Below are 20,233 nucleotides of genomic sequence, written 5' to 3'. Positions count from 1 at the left end.
TTCTCTCCTGTTTATACATTCAAATGCCTCTTTTTCTTTCTTGTCTACTACAGATAACCAGAAATATATGCTCACAATATTTTCAACAGTGAGCTGTAAATCCTTTTTAAAGTCACTGCTCTCCAAAATGCAGTCCCAGATCTGGAAGCTGAGATGTGCACCCTTGATTCCTCGAGACAGCTGTCTTAAAACCACCGATCGGAGTGACTACATTTACTGCACGGTGCAGATCGCTCTATAAAAGTAATTTGTCAATATTTATGAAACATGGCAGTAAGAAAAGCCTCGCTGCTTCCAGCCACAGGCAAGGACAGCTTCTGATTTTTCAGACCTTAGCGTTTACAGGTGAGGAAAGGTCAGACAATAAAGAGATCTTAAATGCTTTAGAGTAACATTGGCAGTGAAAAATGGAAATAGAGCGTTATGTCTCCCAATGTATTTCCCCAAACCAAATCTGCAACTACCCAAGACAGCTTCTTCACACAAGTTTGGCACAACTGCAGGCAAACATACTACAGATCATGTATTTTTAAGCACCAGAGATAAGAAAAACAGAGCACACAGGCTACAAAAGTCAGATTCAGAACTTGATCAGGCCTTTGATATGTGTCACAGCCGGGAACAAGGCGAGGAAAATCTACAAGAGCTGAAAGCCTTAGAAAACAGGGAGGATGCCCACCATGTGGAAATAAATAGAAGGACCAACTGAAATACAAGCAGAGGTCTGCAAAGAGCAAGAAAAAAAAATAAATAAATAAAATAGGGTAATGTCCAGTAACAATGTGGTGTGTTCTTTCCAAGATAACATCACTTTCCAAGTCTATACAAACAGTGATCTGCAGCAATTTGTAATCTGCAACAACTGACAACAAACAGCAACGTCCCTCAGAAGTAATGCCTTGTTCCCCCTCCATGGTCTTGAAGATTAAAGCAAAAAAAAAAAAACAGTAGTTTGTAGCAAAAATGCTGACAGTGCATGCTATTAGAGATGTTCCGAGGACCTTGTGTCTTCCTTTATTTAATTAATGCCAGTAGCTTGCACAAATGTAAAAACTAAATCTGAGGGTAAGGTTTCTCCTCAGCTAGCACAGTTGGCAGGTGTTTGTGCTTTTGCAGGACAGAGGCTGACAATGCTGGCGGTGTGAGCCCCCTGTGGTCCTGATGGGTGGCCTTATTGTGATGCAGGGCCTTGGGGGGCTTGGAATTGGGTGCAATAATTAGCGTTAAATTGCCCCAAAGCTCAGCCTCTGGGCCACAAGTGGAAAAAAAAAAAAAAAAAAAAAAAAAAAACCTAGAGCTAGAGCAACTCACAGCCCCTGCAGGTTCTGGGAGCGCAGGGCTGGGTGGATTTTGCAACACAATGAGCCTGGTGTTACAGGTGACTACGCTGTCTGGGGAGGGAGGGAGTCGGGGAATGTCAGCCTGAACCCTGTCCACCCTAAAGAAATACAGCGGAGACATGCCTTGAGTCGGGGTGTCATTCTGCCCCCAAAAACTGACCAGCACAAGTCCTAATGACAATGCTGGCATAATGACCCCGGCAGCTCCAGGTACGAATTGCCCTCTCCAGGTGATGCTCCAAGAAACGACAGCCAGCGGGCTCAGGCTCCCTCCTGATTATTAGCTGCTGGCTTCTCGTCCTTCAGCTGATTTTCCTGTTATTTCTCCTCAGCTGATGCGGAGGAAAGGCGTTGGTAGCAGCTCACCAGCCATGTCAGCGTGAGACAGCTGACTGTCAGCCTGCCCATGGAGCCCTCTGGGTGCAGTGATGGGCTGTCAGGCACACAACGTTAACAAAATGAGAGGGGAGAATCCCCGGTGAATCCTCCTTCAGTCACCACCTCTGAGGTTGTTTGTGTCAGCGGCAGGCGCAGCGTTTTCAGATGAAGACATGGTTTGATTAACCAGCTCTACCTCTGTAAGATGTTCTAGGTTTTTTCACAGTCCATCCCTGCCCATGCTTACATAAATTCCCCAGGCACATGCATACCGCAGTTGCAGGTAGTTTGCACTCATTTAGCTGGTAATGTCAGCAGTAATGGTCTCCTGCTGCTAGATAAGGCCAGAAGAAAAGCCATGAAGTTTTGCACTTGGAAATGAAGGCCAGTGGCTCGGAAAAACATCTGTTTTGAAACAGATTGCTGGTTTCTCTCCTTAGGTTGCTTCTCCTGGTAAAAGGGGGAGAACTGGAGGAAGAAAGAGGCTCACCCCAGCAGCATTTACAACTCCAGACAGATGAGACAGTCGCCAGGAAGGAATCCAGCCATTCCCTGTCCTCTCCCACCTTTTTTGCCCTTTCTTGAGCATAATGACTTAACGGTGGCTGGTATGACTTAAATCTTTGGCTGGAGATGTTGTGAGGCTAGGTCTGTGGTGTCCTCAGAGGGGTGCCTTGGGGCTGCCTCCAACGCCTGCTGCTTGTCCCTGCAGACAGCTTTTTGGAGGGGCTTCACCAAATATTAGAAGTTAGGTGTCAAAGTCTACATCAGTCGCTCTAAACCTCCCCCACAGCCATCAGGAAAAGCATCCAGCAGCCACAGCGTGCCCGTAGCAGGGGTGTTGCCTCTTGCAGGTGGTGTTGTGGACAGATCTGTGGGGCAGCACATGCTGGCCACAGCCGGAGATGCCAAGAGGCGTGGAAGGAGCAACGCCCAGAGCAGCAGGCTCCCGGCTTTCAAAACAGGGCGGGCACGTGAAAAATGTTGTTGCAAATGGTCCCTGGCTTGACCCAGATCCCAAAACTTGTCTGGGAGAGTGCGCCTGGAGCAGGGCCAAGCCTTTGCGGGTGACCTGGGCAGCATCAGAGCATGGAGGTTGCTGCGTGCATCAAATTTTCCCTTGGACTTGCATCCACCTTACAGCAACCTGGAACCATCCTTCAGTAGGTTAATGAGTACCAAGCAACAGGCTGGAGCACAGACTTATTTATTTTTGAAAAAAAAATGGGGAAAAAAACAAACAAACAGACAACAAAACCTAACAAACAAGACACAAACCTTGCTGTTCCCAACATGCTCAGCACAATCAAAGCTCAGTTCTCTGAAGGCCAAACAACAAATCTGTTGACTACCAGGATGTCTCTCTGGCATGTAAATCTCTGGTGCAACAGTGACCGACTGAGCTGGGGAGGCTGTATGACGTGCCCACGTTTGGTCCAGGAGCTCTGGAGTTCCCTTCCCTGCATCGCTCATGGCCAGTTGTTGCCTTGGCCTCATGCTCTTCATTGTGTAAATTCCAGCTTTTAAACTGATGTACTTTTGTACTACATAGGCTACCAGGGAAGACTAAGAAATGCAGGGCACCTTTTTCACCCTACGCTCTTTTTATTTAATATTTATGCAGCTTAATATCTAGATGTCACGCATGTCCCCACAGGGCTGCAAAAGGGCCCTGTGAGGGAATTTCAGGTTTGCTCCTGCTTATATTCAAAGTTTCCCCTGTTTTTCTGCCATTTTCACCAGCAGACAGCAGACCATACCTGCTGGCATTGTCCCTGGCAGCAGCTTTGTCCCATGCAGGATGGAGGTGATGATGTGCAGCTACAGCCTGCGCGTTCCCCTCTCCACAACGAGCCAGTAATTGTTAAATAAATTATATGCCTTCGTGTCCGCATGTTAATAGTGCTAATCCCACCTCCAACCACCGGGCTTAGAGACGTGATTAGGGGGGATTACACCTCACCTAATGCCTAATCGCTTGTCTGTTCTTAGCAGCCCTCTTATTTTCCTGCATGCAGCACGAGCACGGCGCACGCACAGCAATGCCAAGCGAGTTAAAAATCAGCTGGCAGGCAGCAGGTACCCGACAGAGACACCCACTGGGGCAGCACCCTGACCTTAAACAGCCGAAATCCCCAAAGGGCTGGAGTTACATCTCCCACGGGAGGGTTTTCTGCAGATGAAACTTTGCTTTCATGCTGTTTTCATTTTACTTTATATGGGAAATTATAAGTGCCTTTTGCAGCAAGGCCGATGTGCAGGTTAGTAAGTGCCAGGGGTGGAGAGAAGCCTTAACTCCATCCCTACAGCCAGTAACTGAGGGTAAGGCTTCCTTAACTCCTTGCTCCCTGTCCCTATCCACAACTGGATGTGGCAGCCATCCCAGATTTATCTGCAGGTTGAACATCAGTGAGCAAAATCAGGTGTCACGATGCTTTTCCCTTGACCATTCAAACTGTACTGAAATGACCAACTGCTCCATCTCCTCCAGGACTTACTGCACATGGGCACGCAGAATTAATGAGTGTATTTGCCTAACGATGGCAAGGAGAGATGGGCAGTGGGTGAAGGAGTCCATCAAATAACAGTACCCCTGATGGATGTGTGTTAGGGTGGGAAGCAGTAGGACACAGGGGTCAGATATATTCTGGTTCTGGCAGCAGCAATCCAGACAAGGAGGTTTGTCACGTCTCTGTGTAGTTTGCAAGAAGTACTTGTGTGTGTGTTAAATAAATAAACAAAAACATGTTTTCAGCTAGTTTCATGTTCTTGGTGTCTTTTATTCCAATTAAATTATCTGAAGTTCGTAAATACCAACTGCTTTCGGGAGCCCTGGGGAACGCAGGAGGAGTTGGTGCCGTCGGTTTGCTTACAAGGTTTGCTATTAAGAAAACAGGGAGCTATGTGCAGTGGAGAGGAGAGGAAAAAAGGGTAGCCAGATTATGTCCTGAATAAGAGCATAGATGCAAATCACAATATGATAATGGAGAAATGCCCAAGGATTTAGCGTTTCTGGATTAGAGGGGATTTCAGCCGTGTACTTCAAATCTCTAATCTTGAGTGAGCAATAATATAAATCCACCTAATAACAATAAATGAAATTATAGTTTAGCTAAGTAATTGCTCCCTTTTTCCTTTGTATCATTCAGAATAGGTTTATCTTTCATTAATGTTCATTGGAGCATTACTTTAAATTGCAATTATTTTAACAATTGAATTTTAAATATTTCTTCTCTTGATCAAAATTCATCTCTATTTTTAGTGTTCAGTCTTAGAAAAAAAAAAAAAAAAAAAAAAAGGAAAAAAGAAAAAACACACTGTGCAGCCTGGTGCTAGTGTAACCAGCACAAGGTTACACCAGCAACTGGTGTAACCCTGATTATTGCTTTCATAGCACATCTTCCCATCCTCTGAAGCAGAGTTTCAGGGCCATGCCCATGAAGACGAGGACTTGCACATTTCAGCAGCTGCTGAATTACCTCTTCTGCCCCAGAAGTTTCCAGCACAAGCCGGAGACCTTCTCACAGGCTGTCTGACAGCCCTCAGCAGCCAGCAAGGCAAAACACTGCCTACTGTTTGGCCACTTCTGCCAGTGAAAATTACTTAGCAGCAGCCTCCATCCCTGGCTCTCTGCTTATGAACGATCCCCATGTGGCTTTAGGTTATCAGACTTTTTTCCTCCTCTCTGCCTCTGTGACAGCTGAAAATTCAACTGCTGGATGAAGGCTGACTTGCAAATTGAAGGAAGAGCATGGCAAGGGCACGTGAGGGAAAACAGGCTTGTGCCTTCCCTGCTCCTCCAAGGAAGGAAAGACCTTCCAGATTTCACCTAAATAAGAAAAGTGAGATTCTTTCCTCATTATTTTAATTTTTCCTCGTCTGCATCTTGGGTGTGAAGAAGCATTTTGGAAGCAAGGAGCTTTGGGGGCACCAGGACCTTGTTCAGGCTTGACCAGGTTAAGGACAACACGCACCTGTGGGCAGAGGGATCTGAGCGTTACTGAGCTGGCATTGCAGGGACCACATCTAGGGCAGATCTTGACAAATCACTGCCAGATCCGGCAGCTGAATCCATTTTCAGGTGTCCCCATCCTAAATCCAAGCTCTGAACAACCATTTTCAGCCACTGCTGATGTTTGCCAGTACGTTGCTGTGCATTTCCAGGAGCCGGGGGTCTGTTACCACCAAGACCCACCTCCACTCATGCCCATGGTCTGCAGCATGGGACTTGTTCACACCTGAACCCAGCTGGATTTGCCAGAGGGACCTCCACCTGCACTGCTCCTGCCACCAGATCCTCTCCATGGTGTAGGGGAGCACCTGCCTGGCGTCTGACCAAGCCTCCCAGACCACTGCAGCAGCAGCATTTTCCTCCACTGAGGTCAATGTTTGTTATTTGTCAAACCTGAGTTTTATCTGCTGTCCTGCAGCCTGCTCTCCCCACACCAGGAGCCCTTGGCTGCCTTTTTTCATTGAGCTACCCTGAAAAATATATCCTCCAGGAGTGCCTGCCCACCTGGTTTCGTGTTGGTATGAAACTAAATGGTCTGGGGTCCAGCTGAGAGCTGGTGATCTCCCTTCAGACTGGGAATACCGGGTAACCACAACATGACTGGGATTTTCTAGAGCAGCATTATGTTCTAAGGAGGAAAGATTAATTAGGCCACAGACTTTTATTATTTTTTTCCACTGTCCCCTATTTAACTTTAGCTTGCTCCCAGATTCCTCTCCTTTGCAAAACAGTAACGTTGGTGTCACATGTAAAGGCTCCAGCTAGCATTGATCTGTCAGGGCCTCTCCAAGGCTGGAAGATTTATAGACCCATTTCTCATCTGATCAGAATAAATGGGTATTTTTTTTTTCCTCCCAAGACATAACAGTTTCCACTGAGGATGCCAGTGTCCCCACAACTGTCCTCTCTTTGTTTGTGCGAGGGCTGTGAGCAGACGTTGCTGTTCAGGCCAGCCATGTGTTTCACCTTCCCACTAATCGGAAACATCCCTGCTCTCCCTCAGAAGCTGGCAGGGGATCCCTCCCCTCCCAGCTCCGCTTTGAAGTCACAGTTTCTGACTTTCACTATCTTTCCCCTGCTCTCGCTTGTAGCAAAGGAAGAGATCATCCAAGGGACACACGCAAATGGACGCTGAGGAGCCCTCCAGCTCTGCTCCGGAGCACGAGCAGGCAAGACTGATGAGCCAAAATTTTGCCCCCTGATTGAGGGACATGCTCATGAGTCCTCAGCCCTGCCAGCCTGGGCAGCAGGCAGGTCCCATCCCCACGGCACTGCAGGCAGACCAGGTCTCAGCAGACTTATTTATCCTCTTCCAGGCCTTTTCCAACCCAAACGAGTCCATGAGAACTCCACGATTCTCTGTAAAAGAGATGCTGCAGGTAGGAGGGATTTCCTGGGAATATGATATTTGTCTTTAATATTTACCTTAATATTTGTCAGGAGCCTGCAGCCTGGGCAAAAGCCACTTTGGGAAAGAAACTGTCACTTTCTAATAAAGTTTGCGAGTTTTTTAGCTATCTTTCTACAAGCATCCTCCCCAGCTCAGATAGAAGTTAGACTTGACGCGTAGTCCCTGTCCTGGCATGTGGGAAGCTTGCCATCAGAGCTGTTTGCCAAAGCTCCACTGTAGTCAATATTTTGTTTTATTGTTTGTCACAGGACGGGATGAGCAGTTTCTTGGATGTACCTCTCACCACTGCACGCAAAGCCAGCCTGCTTGCCAAGCCACAGGTAGCCCCCGCCAAGCTGGGTGCCCCCTGCGCAGGGAAATTCTGTATTTTGTGCTGGAGAAGAGCTGAGCAGATGATCGCAGTGAGATGGAAGACATAAATCAGTCGCACACAAGGGTTAAGGCTCAATCTCACTTGCTGGATGGAGAAGGAACCAGTCCTTCAAATTTCAAGGTTCTGGTGAATTTACAACATAAATTATTCATTGCCCTAAACAAAGACATTCCCTTATCTGCCTCATCTCCACTTTCCTGAGCAATAAATATGGCTGCAATTATTTCTGGTGCAGAAGAGCCAATAAAATGAATTATCTCCCATAAACCTTTCCTTCTGCATCCTATTTTAGGGGCAGTAACGAAAACACATTGCCGGAAGCTCGGTTCAGACATACCACGATGAGTTATGGAGACGCTGGAGGACGGCACACACATGCAGCTCCTCCTGGGCTTCTCTCCCGTGCCAGCAGAGACAACTGCAGATCTCTCTGGTTGCCCTGAGCCTGCTCAAGGTGTTCACGGTTGGATTTTGTCTCCTACGGGCAGGACAAGTGCCCATGCATTGCTGCAGGGACCTTGCCCTGCTGGAGGGAGGCTTAAAACAGAGACTGCCCCAGCTGCAGGGGCTTGCAAGCACATGGCACCCCTCCTGAAGGGTCCTGAGCTAAAGCAGGAGAAATGGGGACTTGAGCTGTGATCTGTGATGCCTAAAGGAATATGAAAGGAACCATATCCTAAAAATGCCTGCTACTGGGGACAAGGAGCTCAGCCCCAGCCTCAATCCATCCCATTACAGCACAGCCGGATCACAGAGCCATGTTTGCAGCTCAGCTCACACTGGGAACCTGGGCAGGGCGGAGAACTGAGCACAGGTTTTGCACATCTTGGGTTAATGCATTGCGAGCAGAGCACCATCTCCTTGCTGACCACGTTTCCAAACTTGAAGGAAGTAAAAAAGAAAACAAATATCTGGGGTTGGTTTCTGCAAATTGCCCGAGTCCCAAAGCACAAACAAGCACGGATCCACAGAGCTGCACACAGCATCATCACTGGGATTTTAAGCGTTTTGCAGCAATTAACACCCCTGCATCTAGGACAGCTATAAGGGGATGCACCTTTCATGTTTTGAATGCTTGGAGCCGTTTCTCATGGCTCAGAGACTGCAGACCCCCACGAGGGCAGGGGGCACAGCAGGACTCAGCTCCCCTCGCAGGGAAAATCCCCACCTCCGCCTGAGCAAGCTGCCTCCCGGTTGGGCTCAGGGCTGAGCAGACACCCACTCCCCTGCTCACCCCCGAAATTAGCTCCCAAATCCCTCCTTCCTCATTCACAGATGCCCCCCGTGCCCTTGGAGTGATCGCAGCCGGCGCAGGCAGGCAGCACCCCGATCGATGCGGCTAATAAGTGCTCCCGCACCGGGCTCCCTGTCAGCACACGGCAGAGCCTCAGATTAAGCAGTAATCCCCACCGCAGCCCACAAAGATGGATAAAGTCATCATTTCCATTTTACAAATAGAGGAGCTGAGGCGGGAGGCTTAGCTGCCTTCCTGGGATGAGCCCCAGTGCCGAGCTCAGAGGAAACGAGCAGGGACACGGGGCAGGGAGCCACAGCATGGCCCCAGATCCAGGGCTCACCAGCACTGCTCCAAGCCCCTTTTCAGTGCTTTGGGATGAACCCCTGCCTTGTTAGCCCTTTGTCTGGCACCTAAGGAGCCTCCTGCCTTCAGCACTACACAACATCCCTGTGCACACTTGGACATCCAAAGGGGTAACACACCAGAGGGGACACTCAGCCAGGCCTCCCCTCATCACAGGGGACAAGCAGGCACTTTGGAAACCTGCTGCCCCCTCCCCGTGGTGCCATACCCCAGATAACCCCCCCCAGACACCCTGCTGCCCGTTCTCCTTCCCGTAACACCGCTGCAGCCCCATCCCCTGCGTGGGGCGTGCATATGGCCCGGCATATGGGGCGTTAGCGCGGCAGCTGGCGACGGCAAGCAAGAAGCTGTGATGTGACCCAGCCATCCCCTGCCTCCCACGTCCCTTCCCCACGTCCCTCCCCACGCTTGGGGGCTGCAGACAGCCTCTGCCCCTTTTTCCCTGGCCTGAAATGACAAACATTTTTGTATGACCTGCTTTTCTTGCCATTTTCTCCCCTCCTTCCCTTGCCATTAAGCACGGTGCGCACTGGTGCAAGGACCCGGTGCCAGGCGGGCTGGCAGCGCGCCCTCGGGTACCCATGTGCCGAGAGGGAACCACGCAAGAGTCTGTGCCTCAGTTTCCCCCAAAACAGGATCAGTAATGTGCTCTTCTGTTTGAGACTTAGCATGGAAAGCAGCTGAACACACACTGTGTGTATGTAGCTCTGCTTTGTACTTACACCTGGACTCGGGTTGTTGAGGCTATCTTAAATTGGATGCGTACATCGCACAGCTGGGCTGCTTCCAGAGCCCAGGTTCTGGGGCATGGGGCTGCCTGCAAGGGCTGAGCCTTAAATATTCCACAAAGGATGCACAATTCCAGAAAATAGAACTTGGTCCTGCTGGGAAATCATTGCCCCGTTATCTGTGGTAGCTGAGTGAACAGCTAAACCTTCCCACCAGCACAAGGCAGGCAGAGCTTTGCAGATTTAACAGAGGCTGCCCACGAGCAGAGGAGGGTTTTAGCTGCCAGCGAGGGTCTGGCCCTAAATCCCCAGCCCTGCCTGGTCCCAGCAAGCCAGAGCCTTGCAAAATTGGCTGCCTGAATTTGAGATGACCCCTGAGGATGGAGGCACCTCACAAACTATTAGGAAGCTCTGTCAGACTTCTGACATCTCAGTCAGTGCCTTCACTGCAGGAGGAAATAAATAAAATAAAACTTCCAGTTATAGATGGACTGGTAGCATGTATTAGGCTTCTTCCATGGCATTCGATTTTTTTTTTTTTTTTTTTTTTTCCCTCACTGCTAAGGAAACTAGCTTTATGCAACTGCAAAAGATTAACATTTGTCCCCACTACTAACCTGAGCTTGTTGGCCCATTGCAGCTTGATACAAGTCATGTATCAGCTTGATACAAGCTCACCCTTGGGCTGCAGCTTTGTAAGGAGCCCTGTTTCTTTCCATGGTCTGCCAAAATTTATTTTTCCTGAGCCATTCCCATTTCTCTGCTGCCACTGGTACAGAAACACCGGGGTTACTCAGAGTAATGCCAGATTAGGACAGCCTTTAACAGCTTTGCTCTCCAGCTGCATCCAGGTTTCCTTCTTCCATTTCTCCCATTTTGCACCAGGCCAAAACCCTCATTTTGCACCTTTCTGTGAGATTTAACAACATAAATCCTGCTGACACTGAGGGAAGATAAAGCATGAAACCTCCTGGGAATGGGGGTGCAAAGACCCCTCACCTCAACCCAGGACCAGCCCTCCCCAAATCAGGACCCACACGAGGTTACCACAGGTGGTGGGTGGGATGTCCCCCTCAGCACAGGATTCGTTGGCCTAATTATTAATTTGTGGTTAATTGGGGTGTGGAAAACCCGTGGTGTAGCTGAGCAGCGTGCTTCCCCTGCCCGGCCAGCAGACGTGGTGGGGTGTGAGGGTAGGTGATGGGGACCGTGCCTGTCCCCACGCAACCCCAACCCCAGGTTTGTGGGATACTCCCAGCACTTTCGGTGACAGAGCTGTCCCCGGGCCACCACATGAGGGCAGTGCGGCTTTGAGCCTGCCAGGGAGCAGGCAGAAAGCAAGAAACCCAAAAGCAGGGCACCCCCAAATTGTTCACCTGTTTTTTCCCCGCAGTCGGGCTCCGTGCAGGGGCAGCGCATCCCTGCCCTGCCACCACTTCAGCCCCATCTCCCGGCCCCACAGCAGGGTTAGTGAAGGACACACGAGCCACTCACTGCTTCAGGTAACAGTTTTATTTTCTCCAGGGGTGTAAGATGTGCAACAGGAACGTTTACAGGACTGCCGCTTTGTTAGCCAAGGGGAGTCGCAACCAAACAAGAGACCGAAACCAAGAAGTCTAACAGCATCATCCTGCCCTACAGCCATTAGTGCAAGTCATGTAAAAACATCGGATCAACACAGGAAAACAATGAAAAAAAAAAAAAAAAAAGGCATTTCCAAGCCACAGGTACTTTCTCGAGCCGTCGGGGTGGCGCAGCTCCCGGAGGTCTGGTGGGGCAGGAGAGGAGCGCAGGGCAGAGGCAGTGGGACCTGGAGGTGGTGTCTGCTGCAAGCAGGGCTCTCCTCTTCTTCCTTGGTTTTGTCACTTGGGAAGAAAGTCACACATGGGCTAAGGACGTGCAGGCTGTCAGAGTGCTGAAGGGTGATGGCAGCCTCTAAAAACCCAACCACGTGTGTGGCCTGCTGCAAAAACAGCACTTTCCTAAAGCAAAAAGGTCTCGTCGTGTTTACTCGCTCCTTTTTCTTCAAGCTTTCCTCTGCAGCCACACAGAGGAAACCTTGCAGCTTTACTAAGCAAAGCATCTCCAGAAATTGCCTGCCCCTGCGACTGTACAGCACTAATCCCCTCCCAAAATGGTGTGAAAAAGCCAAGGATTGGGAGCAGGGCAGCAGCCCCACCAGTGTCAGTGGGACGATTCGCTTTGTTTTCAGGGGCTTCTGCAGGGAACTGGGCGGCTGCAGAACAGAAAGCCTCTCGCTTCCCAAAGTGCAGGCTAATTCTTTCCCTTTTTTTTATTTTTTTTTAAATTTTATTATTATTATTTTTTAATTTCTTCTGCACAACCAGAGGAAGAGGCTTTTGCATCACCCTCCCCACGGTTTCGAGGCCGGGGCAGGCAGCTGCCCATCCTGCCCAATGCTCCTTTTGCAGCAGCACCTGGCACCCCAGCACCGTTCCCCCCACCAGGGTCTGGATGCTCCAGCAGATAACAGCAGCTGTTCGGGAGCAAGAGTGTAGCCATATGTTGCTGCTAACAAGCATTTACCAAAGCTGGTTTTCTTTCCGTGATTCCCATGTGCCTGATTAGCACACAGCTCCTCCGAGCAATTTTCAGATTTTCACCCTCCCTGCAAATCTTTTTTTTTTTTTTTTTTTGACATTATATAAAATTGGGTTAAAAGCCACAAGGTTTGTAAAAAAATTAAAAACATATCGAAATAGCTAAAATGTAATTTAGTTGGTTTTCTTTTCTTTTTTCTTTTTTTCTTTTTTTTCTTTTTTCTTTTTTTTTTTTTTTCATTTTTTTTTTCCTTTTTGCTCAGAAACACATTGCTGGTGGGAAACACAGGAGCAGGGGTGAGATGCCCACAGCTGCCTGCCCACCCCGGGAGGTGGGATGGCATTTCCATCTTCTCACACCAGTTTTGGACTGTGCCCATGGGTCCAGACCCTGCCCCAGCACCCGATGATGGCTGAGCAGAAGGGAGGGAGCTGCGGTGCTGGGAACATCGCTCCCCACGGCGAAGGCACCAACGCATTGACAGGATGCTCAGCACCTTGTAGAGCTGCCCCACTGAAGGCTGCAGGGCCAGATTTTGGGGAGCAGAGCCCTCTTAGAGCCCTCTTACAACCCTAACATCAAGAATATCAATAGAGGGGGGGGAGAAGAGCTTCACCATATCTCACTGTAGCTACAGGAATAGAGAGCAGTTTGTCCAAGCGAGTTTTCCAGTCCACGTGGGTCAATAGTGGATAGAAAAGTGCCACCAAAGGAGATGGATCCCAGCCCTGGGAGGTCCCAGGAGGGTGGGTGATTCACCCTCCAGCAGCGCCTGCCTCCCTCCAGAGCAGGGGCGATGGATGGAAAGCACTTTGCATCTTCTGACACCCAAAGCCGAGGTGTCAGCATCTCGGTGTGCACAGGGGGGGCCTGTTCCTGACCTTGGTAACAGCTGAACGACGTGGGATGGGTCCCACCGCTCATACCTGGCACCCGTTCTCCAGGTTTCTGCACCCCTTTCAAAAAGTAGCATGAACATAACAAGGGAATTCTGCATCTCCCTGGCTGCAGCGTGAATTACAGGCATCTGAACAGCGTCAGCTGGTGTTTCCTGCCACAGCCGGACCACGGGAGCTGGGGAGAGAAGGTGACCAAGAAGCCACCGCAGGGCGAGCTGGAGATCCCCATGTCTTCCCAGCTCGAGGCTGGGTGCTCAGCACGCCCGCGAGGCTTCCTCCACGCCAGGGTGGGCTCCCACGAGGATACCTGTGGCCTGGAGTCACCACACACCACCGAAATTGGGTTTGCTCAAGTTTTCCCTCCCCGCCCCAAAACGCGCTCGCTGCCTGCACCCGGCTCCGTGACACCCACACCAGCGCAACAGGGGAGAATCAGCCTTAACTGGGACACGGCCACCAGCATCGCCACCCAGCCACAGCCTCATAATTACTCTGGATTTCCAAAATTTGTAGGTCTGGCAAGCACATGTGGAGCCAGGGCTGTCCTGGGGGGCAGCTCAGCTTTCTCAGCTTGGACACAGGCAAGAGAACCAAGTCCCGCTAATAATTTAAGAGCATCAATTAATACAGTTTAATAAATACGTAAAAGGATCTAGTTTTTCTTCTCTTTCCATTCATTTTCTAGCTTCAATGAAAGTTAAGGGTGATTGTCCCGTGAGTAACTAAGGCAAATTTGTTTGTGTGTGTGTTTCTCCCTCCTTTTTTTTTTTTTTTTGTTTTGTTTTTGTGTTTTTTTTTCCCCATTGTTTTGTACGTAAAGCAATCACATAAAAATAGTTATAAATAGAAAAATTGCAAATGTTTTCCCCCATAGACAAATAGAAAAAAAAAAAAAAAGAAACAACAAACAAGTCGAGACAAAAAAAAAAAAAAAAAACACCTTGCTTCAAGTTCTTGTAGGTTATACAGTACTTAGCTTCTTTGGATGCTTTACAATGACTCCAGATCGTAGACAAAAAACACCTGAAGTAACCAGTCATCTGCAAAACGTCGCTTGTGTAAGAAGTTGATACGGACTTAAAAAAAAAAAAAAAAAAAAAGAGAGTTTGATGCAGTTTTAGAAGTTCTCTTTTTTTTTTTTTTTCTTCTATTTTTTCTCCACCAATTTGTTGCACACAGTCCCTGCAGATTCCTTCCCGGGAGCAAGCAGCGGGCAGTTTGTGGCAGCGTTCAGCCACGCGTGGTCACAGCACGAGCATCCCTGGTGGGGGCACGGGAGGGGATGTGTCAGGCTCCCGTGGGGCGACCACCGTCCGGTCCCCACTTCAGAGCAGCAGCGTTGGCAGGCAAGCCAAGAACCTACAGAAAACAGACCTGCAGTCCTCTCGTTCCCTTTCATCCTGCTGACGTTGAAAGGGAAATGGTAAATATCTTGAAAGGTAAAGAAATAAAGAAAAAGACGTAATTTGTAACATTTACATTTTCGAGCACTGATTTCATGTATGATCACCCTACCGGGCGCCCGCAGGAAGCCGTCCTCTCATCAGATGGTGAAACGGGGGTCCCACCACGTCCGAGAGGCAGACCGCCACCAAAAGCCTACATTCTCAAAGGCATCTCACATTTTTAGGAGCTGCCAGGCCAAAGGAGGCTCACCGGGCGATTCCAGCCCACTGCCACTTTTTGGCCTCGAAGGAGAGAGGGAAGAAATATCAGGTGGGGGTGGCTGGAGCAGGGTCTGCAGGGAGCCGGGGGGGACCCCAGACCCAGCAGCCACCGTGGGCCTCCTCGAGCTCAGAGCAGCCCGTCGGACGCTATCCCCTTGTCTTTTGAAGCAACAAATGGAGAAGAAATGTGATTTCTACTTGCTTGCAAGTAGACAACCTTGCCTGCAAGAAATCTTTAGTGGCCTCCTTTTCGCCTAAAGATCCCATCAGACCAGCAGCAGGAAAATTTGCGCACCGAATTTTTTTCTGATCAGCGTTGCAGATTCAGGGACACCCAAGTGTTTTGTAAAATTTTTGTCATCAAAATATATATAGGAATTATGGGGTGGAGGGGGGAGGGATTAAGGACGAAAATCCAGACACGGTCAGTGGCGGCAAATTCTCACTGAGCTCTCCTGACTCTTTGGTTTGAAACGACTTTCTCATTTCAACATTCCCTCATGGTTTCTTTTCCCAAAGCAAGGGTTTAAAAAAAAAAAGCTCTGGATCAAAACATTTCTGATCCTTCCAAAAAACTTTCTTCACCTTTTTAAGCAACTGAAGGTAAAATGCTCAAAACAGGGTTTGATTCTCTGTCTGAAGTTTAGAAATGGCCAAAGAACCAAAGTAACAAAATTCCCCTTTTCCACACAGGTTTTGTCTGGAGTGATCTCCAAACAGTTTTTTTTTTTTTGACTGTTCAGGGTCCCAATGCGTACCGCACAGCCCCATAAAGTCGATCCCCTTTATCTCTCCAGGCTGCGGCAGTGCGGAGCTGCCCCGCTCACCCCGCTTTTCCACCAAGACCCCTCTTGGAATAAAGTGTTGTTTCCAGACACGGGAGTTTAACTGAAAACCAAAAACAAAAAGCAATGACCCCCAAAAGTCCTTTTCGGCCAAAAGGGCCGAGGAATGTAACATATCAAAACCAAGTCTGGACGGCTTGCGGGCGTCCAGTGCCCCCCATGGGTCTCCCAGCAGTGGTCCCGGGGGGGGGTGGCCATGCCCCGGACTAAGGCAAGTGACATTTTCGGGAGCATTGAGGAGAGCAGCAGCCCTGGCATGGCCTTCCCGGACGGGGCCACCGAATCTAAAGCGCCGGTGGCCACGGGTGGCAGCCGGCCGTGTCTGGCGTTGGGGTCGGCTCGCTTGGTGGGCCTGCGGGGTGGGCGAGGAAGGCAGCGGCCCCCCGTCGGGGCTAATTGCTGCCCTCCGAGATGGGAGCCACGTGGCCGAGCCCCGCCAGGCCGCTGAAGCCCGTGCTCCAGGGGTCGGGCAGCGGGAAGAAAGGCTGCGCCGCCAGGTTCTCGTTGTGGCCGAGGGTGAAGGCGAAAATGCCCGCGTTCCTCTCCATGTCCAGCTGGGCTCGCCGCAGCAGCTTCATCTGGGTGTCCTCGAACTGGCTCTCCAGCTCCTGCAGGCTGAACGCCGCCTTGGCCCCGCTCATAAAGTGCTGGGGGCTGGGGCCGGGAAGGCACACGGCGGCGGCGGCGGCGCTGCCGAGGTGGCCGCTCATCTCCTCCAGCGCCGGGGGCACCACGAAGGCCTTGTCCACCGGCGGGCCGCCGGGGGCGAAGAGCAGGCTGGCTGCTCGCCACGCCGCCGGCTTGCGGCCCCGCCGCGGCCGTGCCAGGCGGCAGCTCTGCCGCTTGATGTGGCGGTGGAGGTGGTCGGAGCGGGTGAAGCTCTTGTAGCAGAACTCGCACTGGTAGGGCCGCACGCCCGTGTGGATGCGCATGTGGTTCTTCAGGTCGTAGTTGTGCACGAACTTGGCGTTGCAGTGGATGCAGAGGTACGGCCGCTCCCCCGTGTGCTTGCGCATGTGGATTTTCAGCTTGTCCTGCCTGCAAAAAGAAAATCGGAACACGGGTCAGGAGGTGTGGGGTTGGGGGCATGGGTGCCATCACCCACGGGGACGGCACCCAGACGCCGTCCCAGCAGCCTGCAGCCCACCCCAACCAGCCCCAGACAGCTTGGGTTGGAACAAAAAATGACCCTAAAATAAAGCTTCATCACTCTTAGAAGAAAAAACAAATAAAGTTTAGACTAAAGGACACATCTAGACATATCTGGGCACATCTAAAGAAGTACAGCTATGTCCCTGCCTGCGACCGAGGGCGTTAGTTGAGCATAAAGAGCCTGGTAAATTAGGGATGGACGTGGTTTCAGCAGAGCCCCCTCGGTTTCTGGTTCCCTTCCCTTCCCTCCCCTACCCGTGCTGGCCGCTGGGTGTCTCAGCAGCCCGGCCTTGGAGCTGGAGGCACCGCAGGGTGCAGGGCTCTGCACCCACAGCAGGGCAGGATGCCACCCCTCTGCCTCCTCCAGCTGCACACCCCTGGGAGAAGGTTCAGACACAGCCCTGGGATGGCACAGAACCCATCCCCATGGCATTTATTTACAAAGACACAGTGTTTTATTTTATTTTTTTTTTCAGGTGGAAAGAAATATCTAAGATCTACAAGTTTATTCTCCCAATCTGGCTTTTTTTTCCTTTTTTTTTTTTTTTTTTTTTTTTTTTTTTTTTTTCAATATTTCCTTCTGCAGTTTACAAAATTCACAGCTAAGGCACGGATATAAAATGCAAAGCTGGCTGGAAGTGAACCGAGCCAAGCCTGCACGAGTGGTGTTCAAGGCGGAAGCTAAGTAAACAAGAAAAGTGGGAGAATTCGTAATGTTTTGGGAAATGGTTTCAGTCTGATCCCTCCGACACATTAAGAAAATAGGGAGAATACATGAATAGATGGAGTCATTAATACATACAAAGTATATGAGCATTAAAAAAAAAATAAAAAGGCAAAACTATACTTATGCTGGCAGATCAAACACTTCAGATTTGTAAGCTGCTGCCTACACACTAATTTCTGCTACCCTGACTGCATGAAACAGTTTTCAGCACCACCACCACCAAGCACTGTTACTTCACATGAGCCCTGAGATTGCTTTTGTTTTATCTGCACTGATCAGTGCCTGCCCCTGTGCTCGTTTGCTGCCTGTTAATCCAGCTGTGCTTGGGGCACGTGGCCAGTGACTCTGGGGATCTCCTTCTGGGGACGTGCAGCTCTTTGGGGTCAAGCTGGGTGCTCCCTGGTGCTCCCAGGGCCATGCAGGAACCCTGTGGCTCAGCCCTGGCTGTATTCAGTGGCCTGAGCCCCAAAACCTCCTTCCCTCACTTGCTGGTGGGGATGGATGAAGGAGGGCAGGGAAAGCACGAGCACAGCCCATAGTCTCGTGCACAACGCCAGGCAGGGCTCCCGCGGGTCCTGCAGGCACAAAAACTGCTGCCAGCGGGGGTCTGAAAGCCTCAGGCCAGAAATACAGGGCTCCAGAAAGGAGGCAGGGAAGTGTCCCTAGCAGGAGAGCCACTTTGTCAGGAGGCGACCTTTTACTGCCTCCGGGAAATCGCAGCCCAGCCCTGCGCCGGCAGGCCGGTGCAGCTGCAGGCAGGCGGCGGAGATGCTTGCTGCCTGTAAGGAGCTTGCACTGGCTTTGGTTTTCCAAGGTTTACAGCTTGTGCAGTACTTCAGGGAGGCAGAGAAAAGCACCTCCTAGGACCCACGCCAAGCCCGGGGCCAGATCCCAAGAGCTAAGCCTGAAATTTTCAAAGACACCGTTATTCCAAGATATTAGCAAGGGCGCATTTCCCCTTGGCCTCGGCCTTCGAAAGTGCTGAAATCAGTTCTCAGAAACAGACAAAGCAGCATGGAAAATTTCAGCCGGAACGGATAATGTTCAGAGGAGCTGTAAGCAGATGAACACGGGGTCTCGTAATGTGAAGTGTTGGGAAATGTTAATAAAAAGCAGAGCCACCCGCCCCACCTATAATATAATTTAAACCTATATATGTAATGTTTAACCTAGCAGGATCGCTTTTCCTAATAAACATGCAGTGTGCCAGGACTGCATAATGTAAACACAGGCAAAGCTTTTTCAGGCTATTACCAATCTCTGTCAGCAGACGGGGAGAAACTGGATCCCGCAGCGCACACCTCTGCCCTGCCGCAGCCCCGCCGCCAGCTGCCAGTAGCCCAGGGGCTGGCAGCGAGCTCGCCTTGCCTCTGCCCATTTCTCCCCAAATATTAACCTTCAGGCGAGCTGGGCACGTCAGGAGAAGCTGACAGGTAAGGGGTGACCCTGGCTGCTGCTCTCGCGTGTGGGTCATGGGCTTTGGGCAGGCACAGGCTGCGCCGGGAGGAGCTGCAAGCGATGAGCAGGGGAGAAAGGCGCTGCTGTGAGTGTGTGAATGCCCTTAATGCAATTGTGTTAGGAGAGCGATTAGGGCTCTGCGAGCTGTCACAACACAAATAATATGAACAAATATTGTTAACCTTTCCGGCTGGAATAGTTTCTCCGTGAGCACTCTGGGGCTGCCTTGGTGGAAAAGCTGAAATATTTGCAGTTTTCTCTGGCGCTTCAGCAGCGCACCACAGCAGATTACAACCTGAGCAGCCTTTGTTTAAGCAAAAAATTAATGAGCTATTAAATGAAGTCCTGCTTCCTGCGGGCAGCTGTCCCTGAGAGTCAGGAGTGGCAGATGCAGGTCCTTGCCATGAGATGTGGGAACCCATGGAAGTGGCGGAGAACACATCTGATGGGGAATTTTGGGGACCCCCACCCAGGGGACTGCATTTTCTCCATCTATCCCAGTGAATTTGCTCCTGCACATCTCCTCGGGCACAGAAATAATGCACAGAAGTGATTAATCCAGAAATCCCATTTCTGGAGCACAGAAAGCCTGCGCTGCCCTGCACACAGCCCCCCGGGATGCCAGGAGGGACAGTTCGGGTTCACATCTCCCCAGCTGAGGCTCTGCTGGCTGCCCCGTGGGGCCGATGCTGCAGGAAGCCTGCGATCCCCTGTGGGAGCTCAGCACACAGCACAAGCAGCGGCGTGCAGGAAACCCTGGCAGAAATCTCTTGCTACATCTCAATCACTCCACTTCACTCAAATACGTGTCACCCTAAAGGAGAGGTCTCACACTCCAGTAATGCTGGAAAGAGCTAAAAACAAAGTAAGTACAAACAAAAACGTCAGCCTGCTATTCAAAGTGCTTCCAAATGCTTTTAGGAATAAACCGGTGTTTTGGAACGTCCCCTTTGCTTAGTGCATTAAAGGAGGAAAAAAACCCTCCAGCCCTCCACTGCGTGTGAATGGCTTCATTCTCCTGAGTGATGATGGGGCGTGAGGGATGGCACTGCTGTGCTCGTCCTGATTTTGGGGGGATTTA

The 20,233-nt window shown here is 50.4% G+C and overlaps 1 protein-coding gene and 1 long non-coding RNA gene across 10 annotated transcripts in view; both read right to left on the bottom strand.

Moving 5' to 3' along the window:
* Positions 1-5,853: 5,853 nt before the first annotated feature.
* On the bottom strand, positions 5,854-8,231 carry LOC311427572. Its single transcript, XR_014687432.1, has 2 exons — positions 7,852-8,231; positions 5,854-7,089 (listed from the first exon to the last, which is right to left on the bottom strand). It is a non-coding gene; the product is annotated as an uncharacterized lncRNA (long non-coding RNA).
* A 3,108-nt stretch (positions 8,232-11,339) lies between these two features.
* The window catches only part of ZBTB7C (zinc finger and BTB domain containing 7C), a 134,988-nt gene continuing 126,094 nt past the window's right edge, over positions 11,340-20,233 (bottom strand). For all 9 annotated transcript variants that reach the window (XM_084505019.1, XM_084505020.1, XM_084505023.1 and 6 more), the window contains one exon: positions 11,340-16,853. In XM_084505019.1, the coding sequence (XP_084361145.1) occupies positions 16,208-16,853 (646 nt within the window). In that variant the 3' untranslated portion in view covers positions 11,340-16,207. The remainder of the gene's footprint in view (positions 16,854-20,233) is intronic.

This window comes from Aythya ferina, assembly GCF_964211825.1.
Source record: "Aythya ferina genome assembly, chromosome: Z".
Classification (NCBI taxonomy): Eukaryota; Metazoa; Chordata; class Aves; order Anseriformes; family Anatidae; genus Aythya; species Aythya ferina.
The sequence above is the reverse complement of the archived record's forward strand: the minus strand, read 5'-3'. Positions and strand labels throughout refer to the sequence as shown.